Here is a 10,548-nt window from a genome sequence, read left to right as displayed (position 1 = left end):
GGCCAAGATTCAGGACCTGGTGTGCAACACTGGTGACCTGACACAACCCATAGCTTAGTTTTAGTGGTATATAGCTTTATAAACCATTTTTTACAATGCAAATATGAAACTGCACTAATGTGGGCTCAGATACTATCTGCCTCACAGGCTCAGGTGCAGCTGAGAAAGATTTCAGGTTCTTTCCCATGAGACTTCCCAAATGCTCATGAACTTGGTGCAATCATCTGGTGGGTTTTCATTCAGAGAAATTCAGGACTATGTGTCTGCTTGAAAGCTTCAAACCACATTTATTGTAAATTAATGGAAAAAAAAAAAAAAAGAAAGAAAAAGAAAAAGAAGAAACCACAGGCTGGTAAACTATTACATCTCAGTGTAAAGAACTTGTCCAGTGATGTGCAATCGGATATTGACAAGAATATCTAAATAAGCAACAACTTCTCAATATAAATCTCATTAAATAAAAAAGAAAATTATTTCCATATTTACAGATTACAATGTAAGTGGATCCTTAAAGCATTATTTTATATTTAGCAGGTTTATTTCTTTGGAATAAAAGAGAAATGGCTTGCATCTAAGAGTGTACTTTGGAAGCAGCTTTCTAGACAGTCTGTTACCACCAGTGAAAGGACAAGCAGCCTCCCCTCGATCACTGCTCTGCTTCTCCTGTCACCCAGGCTTTCACCGAAGGGCTTCTGGTACCTCCACCTATGAAACAGTGGTAGGAAGGACATTCATTACATTTGCTGTACAGTCTAGATGGAAAAATACCTGAAACTGCTGTCAGACATACTGTCAAGAGCTCTGTGCTACACATCATCTCCCACAAGGCTGAGCCTGGGAAAGTACCCCACTTGCTGTTAAAATCACAGTCAGACAGAAATCACTGCGCTGAGAAAAGCCAAATCAGAGGGAAGTCTCCTCCCAAGTGCTTTATTATGCTCACATTTCTAAGATTTTTTTTTTTAAACTAAGTGTACTAAAATTAACTGAACTTGTGCTATATTTGGACCACAATCAGTTACTGAACTAGGATCTCTCACTTACCCGCCTTAATTGCCTTATGCTGCTTGCCCGAATTGCTTCCATGAGGTTGTCATGGAGAGACCTTTGTGGGGTGGATGGCCGGGTGGAGGGTCGTGAACCTTCCTCTGATTTTCTGTCTGAGACTGATTTTAAAGAATCTTTAATTTCTTTCAATATGCTGTTCTCATGTTTTCTGTTTTTTTTGCCTTTTTTCTTTTTCTGTCCATTATGTAAGGCTTTTTTTGAGCTTTCTTGCTGTTTGATGACTTCGGCTATATTCCTGGTAGGTGCCTTCTTCTCTGGAACAACTGGAAGAGGGGGAGGAGGAGGGGGAGGTGGGGGCGAGGGGGGAAGGGGAGGTGGGGGTGCAGGTGCTGAAGGCTGACATTTCACTGGCAGTGCTTTCTTAGGGAGCTTTGGGGAAGACCACGGTGAGCTTCTAGGTGACACATAAGGTGAGGACCGAGGTGTCCCCTTCTGCAAAACTTTGTTCTTTGGACTGACAGCTCCATCACAACCTGACTCTTGTTGCCGCTGCTCCTGCATACGCTTTTGCCTTTGTTTATCCATATTTCTTGTCAGGATACTTGTCATGCTCATTCTTGGGCCAGCAAGGTCAAAGTGGTACCCCAGCTTTACCAGGGTGGTGTTCTCTTTCAACAGTTTGACTATGTCCATTTCCACCTGGCTGCCCATGATGTGCCTCTGATTGTGGAACCGCAGTTCTGTTAGAACCTTGTTATGCTGCAAAGCTCTCATGATGGCCAGCACACCTTTGCCTGTGATAAAATTTGACTCAATATTCAGACTAGTTATATGCTGATTAACCTTTAACATACCAGCAATAGCTATTGCCACGTTGTCATCAGCATGGGTGTTAGCCAAGCTGAATGACTTAACCACTGTGTTGTCCCTCAGGGCTTGAGAAAATTGTATAAGCATCTGTGAAGTGATGTTTTCAATGTTGTTCAGATTGACCTCTGTGGTGTCAGGGTCATTGCTCCTAACTTTTTCCAAAGCATCTTCAATAACTGTTGGATTTCCACAAGGGTGGATGACACTGCTTTTTAAGCTCCGATTATCACTGTCTTTTCCATCATGGCCATTGAGGAAGTTTTCATTGTCCTTTGCACCATTACACTTTTTGTGTCTGATGTGGTCAGAATGCCTGCCAGCTGCAGCATTTTGCTCTTCCTCATGCTCATCATCACTCTCAGCTTCATCTTCCTCTTCATCTTCTTCATCATCCTCTTCGGTATATGCCTCCTCAGACACTTCACTATTGCTTTCTGTGAAACATTCTTCTTGAAGTTCTTCTGAATTGTCTTCCTCTTGCTCAGAATCCTGAACAGGAATGTAGGTGTGGGTGTTAAACATGATTGAAGTAATGTAACTACTGCCTTTTAGCACAGGAACAATTATACTGACACTATGTAAGTTAACATTGAAAGCTAAAAACAAACAGATACAGTTAGGAGAACAGAAAATGTTTCATTTAACACCTTTTTAACATTATTTCTTTTACATTCTTTAGAAAATGCTCAGCAAAAATTGCAACCACTTTACCAGTGTCAGTGATTTCTGCCAAGAGAAAACTTGATACAAGGTATTATGACACGGACATACTTCAGGTTTTCTATGTGTTGGCATGTCTACAAGGGGATATAATTTGGATCCTTGACAGCAGAAACATAAGACAACAATTTCAAAATGAACATGAGCAACAAGCTTCTTCATTTCATGAGGATTAGACATCTCAGACTCCCTTAAATATGTTAGTATATCTAAAAAATTAAAGGTTGCCATGATTTAAAATACAAATAGTGTCTGCATGTGTAGTCTTGTATACCAGCATGCAAAACAATACAGAATCACAGAAGTCATGTCAAAAATTCTTTGGATGTACTGCATGGGCTGTACATACCAATAAACTATTTGTGATGAAAGGATTGAGATGCACTCCCACAGGTAACATGTAATCACATGTCAATAACCCCTGAATTTCTTTGTGTTTGTAAAGAGCTAAGCTGGTGCTCACCACCAGCAGTCACAGGTCAGCTGCCAGACTGTGAATTGTTATAACTCATTGCCTACAGAGCCAATGCACTGTTTTCCTGAAACACAAGGTTATTTTAGCATGTTTGGTGGGTACTAGGAAGGCAAATTTGGAACCATGCCCTAAAGCCCTGCTTGCTGCCTTTAGCAGTTATGGTGGCAAAAGAGAGCACTCTGCAGAGGAGCAGGAAAAGGAAAGCCTCACTCTCCACATGGAGACTTCAGTAGTGTGATGGGGATCTATGGGGCATGACAGAACCCAGAATCAACAACTAGCCTTAAACCTCTTGCTCAAAAAGACCTTCCATGTCATGTTTTATCTACTGGAAAAACTATATGTATGTATTTTTCTTTGCATGATTAATTATAATTTTTCTGTATGCACTAGTTTAGCAATATTCATGTTTTAATCACTGTAAAATACTAGAGTGCATTTTCCAAAATGAGTACACTCTGCAGAGACACAGTGATTCTGTTTCTGGAAAACAAAACTGTTACTAACAGGACAGCCTATTTTTAGACAACCTGTGCAGTTTTAGTTATCTGGTTCTGAAAATAGAAAACTGTTAAAATGCATGGTACTGCTGTTTCAGAATTTTCAGTACAACTTTGTGCTGGGATACATGCAAAAAATATGCTAATTGTAATGTTTGCAGAACTGTGACTCTTAATGAAACAGAACATTGAGCTGTTTCTGCCTGATGCTCCTGAGCAGTCAGTACCTGGGGGTCTTGTAGGGTCTGATTGCATTGGCCTGCACACAGAGATCTTGTAGGACCCAGCCCCACTGCTTCTCCTGTAGAACATGTACAGCAACGCCCCTATGCTGAAAGATATTGTGCTACCTATAGGCTTATTATGGGATCAAGATTTATATCTGTATCTTCTATATATGTGTAGGGCTTTAAGGCCTGAAAACACCAGGTGTCCAAAATCCTGTCTTCACAGCTTTGGTTTTATATCTTGAGGAATATATGCTACAGATGAGCAGAAGGAGGTGCCTTTAAATGCACTATTGATATGTTTAGTGTTGCTAGATTAATAAAACCATTTTTGAGTGGCATTTCTGAGGTCAAAGGCAGAATTTAGTTGCCTGTCATGTACATTGTCTGGTGTCATAATAATCTGCATGATAATTTTGAAATTTAATACAGAGATGTATTCTTACTGTGGCAGCACTGTGGTACAAGACTGCTGCAGGCAGCCTGTAGGGCTTCACCTTACTTTGTGGGAATTTAATGAAAAGTTAGGACTAAGAGAGTTAATGTAGAGGTAAATATCTCTGGAGGACAAGTTACTCACCCTAAAAGGCTATCTGCAAGTTGTTTGCCTTTTGGACCAGCTGATCTGTCACCACTAACTATAGAAGGAGTATGAATAACCATCTTAGATAAAGGTGAATAATTTCCAGACAGTTATCAGCATATCAACCTTTTCTTATTTAAGGATGCATTTAGGAAGTTTTTTCTCAGATCAAAAAGTATAGAGTCTTTTGCCAGGACTTGGAGGTTTAGCCACTACCCATCATTAATACTGTGTATACATGGAAAAAGGAAAAAAACCCCAAAGATCCTGCCATTGTATAAGATACTGAACTAGACCTGTTCAGCAGGTTTTTTAGAACTGCCCAGGTTTCAAGTTCCAGGCTGGAAATAAACATTAATCTTGCCATTTACTCTCTAGGACTGACAAACAGGGAGTGAAGTCGATGTCTGCAAGCTGATACTAATGGTCTGATGACAGCTACTGGTCTGTGCACTTGCTTGCAAAGACCTTATACTACCATTCACAAACAAGAGAAAATACTTACATGTAAAAACATCCTGGATATTGCAGGGTAATTTAATCCATCTGACTTTCCTCTAGGAAGATATTTTATCTAATGTATAAACTGAAATTATTACCTTGCAAATGAAATTAGCTCCCAAATCAGGGCTGTTAGAGGTTCTGAGTTCGGTTTTGCTGTCTGCGTTTGTTGAATTACTTTCTGCTTAAACATGGGAAAACGTGTCCCTATGAACAGAGTAAGAGCTTGGTATGAAGCAGTGCTTAAAAATTACCAAGTCCCACTTTGCTCTGAAATTACATGGAGCCATCATGAAAACAGAAGTTCCTTTTTGGGTGGGCTCAGTATCACATACACTTTTAGCACAGATCAGGAGTGCCAATGTGGACATCAGCTGAGACTTAGAGTGCTCACTGCTTGCCAAAACTAAGCCCTTCACTCCTGTCCAGCTGTACTGTTTGTTTGCAGTTCAGGAAATGGCTTTTATTACTAACATTTTTATTTTGGGAGATGAGCTGCCTAACAAACACTATTGGTTGTTTTTTTTTGGGAATGCAGTTAAATGGTTTGACTGATGACTCTATCCCAGGCCACATTTTAAATAATGTACAGCTGCCCTCTGACAACAGTTGTCAGAAGACTGCTGAACCATGCCAAGGATCCTCAGCAGGAACAAAGCAACACAAGCTGCTTTCTTCCAGCGAGCACAAAGCCTGGCATCCGCTTACTCAACTTCTGACATAACGTAGTCAAAATTATCTTCCTTACATGCTTCTCATGCAGTCAATACTGGCTGTTTTTTAAGGAAAGGAAAAGGCAGTTTTTGTAGCTTTCTTAAAAAATCAAATGCTATCCAAAACCCCACATCTCTACCTATTAATATTTTTTAAAAAGCCCTTTAATTTTTTCCTATTTTAATCACTAATTATAGATTTTATGGCACTTTGCTCTGTTCTGAGCTGAGCCCTTAAGGTACCTCCAGAGAGAGCAAAAACTCTCTGAGCTAATACTCAGTGCTTTAGCAGGCATAGAGGTATGGCTAACAGTGTTCTTAAAAATACTACAAGAGACTGAAAAGAAATTAAATCAGTCAGTGAGATCATGCCAGTGAAGAAAAAAACAAATACCTATAGGAAACAGCAAATGCCTCAGCACCTTACCTTCTCGCATGCACCCAGCCTCTCTTTTTCCAGGAGTTTCTTGGTCTCCCTCTCCCAGTAGGCCATCAGCGCTTCCCGGCTGAAAGTCCCTGTTGGTGTTTTCTCTGTCAGGCTCTTCTGCCGCTGTCCCACTGGAAGGTTACGGTCGGGCTCTATGTCCTCTAGCTCCCGCTCCAGCTCCTTCAGCTCCTCTTCAGTGAGGGAAGCAAGGAGCTCATCTTCATCAATGTCTTCATATTTACTGAGCTCTCTTCTATACCCAAAGGTAGACATGGTCCTGCTTGGTCAGGCTGGTACAAAGCTAAAGTGACCAGGCATTCAAGAAGGCAAGCAAGCACAGCAAGCAAGCTGTGTCTCCTGTGGTCAGCAACTGTTTCCCTGCATAGCCAGAGGCACCCTTTTAAGAGTAATCATTGGGGGCTTACGACAATGCAGGAAGGGATGAAAGCATGCTCCGTTTTAAGCATCAGACGTCAGCTAGACATCTGAACAGCAAGAATGTCCCAACACTAATGTTTGCAAGTCCCTTAAAGAGGGGGATTATTGACACACTGGCCATGGCCATATTTAGAACAGGCAGCTAGTGGGAGAATACCAGCCTTGCAGACGGGGGGGCGGCACCAAATAAAACCCCGGGTGCACTTACACTGGCATCATGTCCAAATTGCAGTAGGGAAAGAACAATGAAAATCCATTTAATCCTGAGCTCTCACAGTGGCTGGAAATAAAACACCCTTGCTGTTGTTCAGTGGACTTCCTCTCACTCTCACAGTTTTCTAGTGGAAGGCTGTTATCCCACCAAGGTGTTTGCAGGCGGTTGGGATCGGTGGAAAGGCAGCCAAGGGGAAGAGGTGAGCGTGCCGGCAGCTGTGGGGAGCACTGCTCCTGCAGTGTCACATGTTGCCTGTAATAAATCACACAACTGAATTTTTTGTTAATTCCCTTATTTTTTCTAGGACTATTGGAGTGAGAATCAGCTGGACATGTCCATTTGAGCACCTGTGAGGTTTTTTTTTTCACGTGGAGAATTGTGCTCTGCTGGGGAGAAACGACAGAGTCACCCAGAGATTGAAGGGTAACAAGTCCTGGGTGGGCAGGGGGTTGTGCCTTCATCACTTCTGACAGGCCAGGCAGCTGAAGGCCTCTAGTGGCTATTCTTTTAATGGCTGTTGCTCGCTGTCACTGACTGATGTGCAGCTGGAGAGTGCCCTTCAATTTTTTATTCTAAATGCATAGCTACATTATAGTTTCTGCTAATAGAGGATATATTATTCTGATATTATTTTTATTGACAGGCATCTTTCAATAAGAAGAATTACGAAAAGAAAGATTAAACTTTGTAATGTTTATTGTTTGTTTTTCTGACGTTGGTTTTTTTTTGTTTTGTTTTTTTTTTTTCTATTAGCAGTGACTGACGGTGAACTAGCAACATTTTCTGAAACATGCAGGCCAGCAATATCTGCTAATCTGTGTTGTGAGAGAGGGGGAGGGAGAGGAAGAGAGGTTTTGGTACGTGTAAGTAGGAACACATCTATAACAACATATATCAACCTTCTTAAATGATAACACACAGTCTGGTTTACACAGCCAAGCCAATATTTAATGGAAATGTAAATGAACATAATTTGAAGTATTGTTCCTGTCCAACATCATGTCTTTTAAGTCAGTATGGATTGGACACCTGAACTGAAGAATGTTGTTAAGCCAAAGTGCTCATTTAGTTTCATCATTATGCATACAGCTTTACTGACAGTAGAGAGAGGAGATTGAGCATGATTTTCATAAAGATTTTATAATTATATTTTTCCTTTGATCATTTTTCTATATGAACTTCATGCAGTTATCTTGATTAAGAAATGGTATGAAAGCTTATAGCCTTTGTCTTACCTAACCTACAAAATACATTAATAAAGCAGACATAAGAATACTGTACACCTTAATATAAAATAAATATTTGCAGGTCATTTACATTGACAGAATCTTTGGATAAAATAAAAAGGAGGCAGATGCTTGGCTTATGGAGCTAAGAGTGTTATCTTCACCCTTATATCTTCATGGCATAAGGTCCCATGATGGGTCAAGTGCACACAGACAAGTCCTTGGGTCCATAGGAGTTCTGTTCACTCTTTCAGCTGCACCTGCAGAATGAGGCCTGTGCTAAATTCTGAAAAACGTGAAAGAGTAGGAAAATACAATAAACACCTCTTTTCTTTTAATATGGCATCATCAATGCTTTTTGGTAGAGCTGACATAGGCATTAAGTATCTGTATAGAGCTGCACTCCAAGCAATTTTATTTCTTTGGTATGTCTAGGACAATGGTTAACATTGTTATGCTTGGAGTTAGTCAGAGAAGCAGCACAATAAAGTTCTCTTTCTTGAGTAAATTTTTGCTGACAACATTTTGTTTCATTTTTTGATGGAGTTAGGAAATGTGAACTGGACAGATTTTCTGTTGGAAAATGCTGATTGAAACTGAAATGCTTTTAGAAATATGCTATATTTTATTAGTACAATGTTGATATGTACAACACTGATATGTGCAATCTTAAAAGGAAAAATATGCTGTTAAAAATTGAATCTATTCAAATATACTGTTTTCCAGAAAAATCTCAGCTTTCTGCTTTTATTTTTTGTCAGGTACAACAAAATTTTTAAGTCTCAATTTTCCTGAGCTGAGATCCCATTATACAAAGTACAGACATACAAATACCTTAATTGTCTATTCAAACTTCCATATGTATAATCCAAATTTTCTAAACTCAAAGAAACTTCAAAAAGCAGCATTTATTATTCACTTCTAAAATAATATTCCAGAAGAAGATGAAATAACATGATTACCTTCAATATCTCAGCTACTCCTTGCTGAGACACAATACAACACTGGGTCAGTGACGATGTTTTTCTATACAAAATGCCAATGATGTCCATTCTAGCCATGAGATAAGATAATTTAAAGATATTACTAAAAACAGACAGTGTACTTTCTTGTACATTTCTCCCCTGAAGCAGGGGGAAAATTGGCAGTCAGATGAGATTATGAGAGGTTTGTGTCCCTTCTTGATCCTATATAACACTTGTGGAATTTTAGGACCTATTCTGTACAGGGAAATGGCCAAAGGCAAAGAGCCACGAACACTTTCTTGGACAATTTTAATAAAAATAATAAGGCTGTAGCACATGGCAAATTAAAAAAAAAACAAAACCAAAAACTACTGTAAAGACAAGTACTCACGTCAGAAGATGTGGGAATAGTATTTGTTTGTACAAAGTACATAAGACCACGAGGCAAATTTGTTGTTGCCTGCTAATGAGCACAGAAACACAGTCCTTAATTACATAGTTCTGAAATCATATATTTTGATGCTAGACATGTGAGTGAGTACTCAGAACCTTTACTGTTTTTCATTGCATGGGAAAGATCACACACATTTAATAGCCTTTCAACATTTTATTTTGCCCCTGTTCTTCAGCATAGTAAAGCTATCAATTATTTTAATTGTCCAGTAGCCTTTACAGAGGACATGAAGGTGTTTTAGGAAGACAAAGAGAGGTACAGAAACCTTAAGACTGAAAGTACTCACTAATTTGTAATTTTGGATTCCCCTTCTGGCAGTATTTGGCATTATGCAGGCATTTCAGTTGATCAAAATTCAGTTCCTGTGGGCATCAGCCATGGCTGAAGCTTCCCATCCTTACAACATTTCAGATCACAGGTTCCAACTTCCAAGAGCAACTCAGAGCAAAGACAGGAGTGATTGTGTTTTTCTGTTATTAGCATTCTTACCTGAAACATCCTGTTTCGTGGTCTCCTTTCTCAGGCACTATACATGTTCTGATTTCTGAAAAAAAAAACAAAACAAGCAAAAACCGAGCAGTCTGAGCAAACTGTTCTATTTGCCTGGCTGTGTTCTCAGTCACACCATGACAAACAGTTTAGGAAGAGTCCATTGTCTGCTAGTGAGGTGGCACAGTGAACTTCCTTCCATCACAGGAGGCAGTGAATAGAACATGAACCATATGTAGTATAGGAGGGCAGATTTATAGTGGCTACATTGACTGCTGCTTAGGATGAATCCTCCAACTGGACATTAAGAAAAATTTCTTCATGGTTGTCAAGCATTGGAACAGGTAGTCCAGGGAAGTAATTGAGTCACTATCCCTGCATGTATTGAAAAGATGTGTAGATGTGGCGCTCAGGAAAATGGTTTAGTTGTGGTCTTAACAGTGTTAGGTTAACATTTGAACCTGATGACCTAAAAGATCTTTGTGATGATTTGATGAAGTGCTTTTCCAACTCCTAACAGAAAACCCAAATTCACTTCCCTAATGCCGTGCTGAAATCCTGTATGCAGGGAATGAACCTTTTCAACAACAGGCCATGAAAACTCATCTCTCATTCAACATAATTATTAAAAGGTTTGTTCACTTCAGAACCTGAGCTGAGAGAAAACGAGAACTGAAAGCATCCATTTTATAGGAGGAGGATTAACTCTGTCATTGTAGATCTTGGCACCCAGGTTTC

At 39.7% G+C, this 10,548-nt stretch overlaps 1 protein-coding gene across 1 annotated transcript; it reads right to left on the bottom strand.

The window, feature by feature from the left end:
* Positions 1-264: 264 nt before the first annotated feature.
* Positions 265-6,505, bottom strand: LMOD2 (leiomodin 2). Its single transcript, XM_014249089.2, has 3 exons — positions 6,025-6,505; positions 1,045-2,367; positions 265-705 (listed from the first exon to the last, which is right to left on the bottom strand). The coding sequence occupies exons 1-3, from the start codon at positions 6,295-6,297 to the stop codon at positions 679-681; spliced, it is 1,623 nt and encodes a 540-aa protein (XP_014104564.1). The 5' UTR covers positions 6,298-6,505; the 3' UTR covers positions 265-678.
* Positions 6,506-10,548: the final 4,043 nt, after the last annotated feature.

This window comes from Pseudopodoces humilis, chromosome 5, assembly GCF_049639895.1.
Source record: "Pseudopodoces humilis isolate 2021_Gansu_Grassland_sample_001 chromosome 5, ASM4963989v1, whole genome shotgun sequence".
In the NCBI taxonomy this organism is placed as follows: domain Eukaryota; kingdom Metazoa; phylum Chordata; class Aves; order Passeriformes; family Paridae; genus Pseudopodoces; species Pseudopodoces humilis.
Note: the sequence above shows the minus strand (reverse complement) of the source record. Positions and strands in the feature narration are given on the sequence as shown.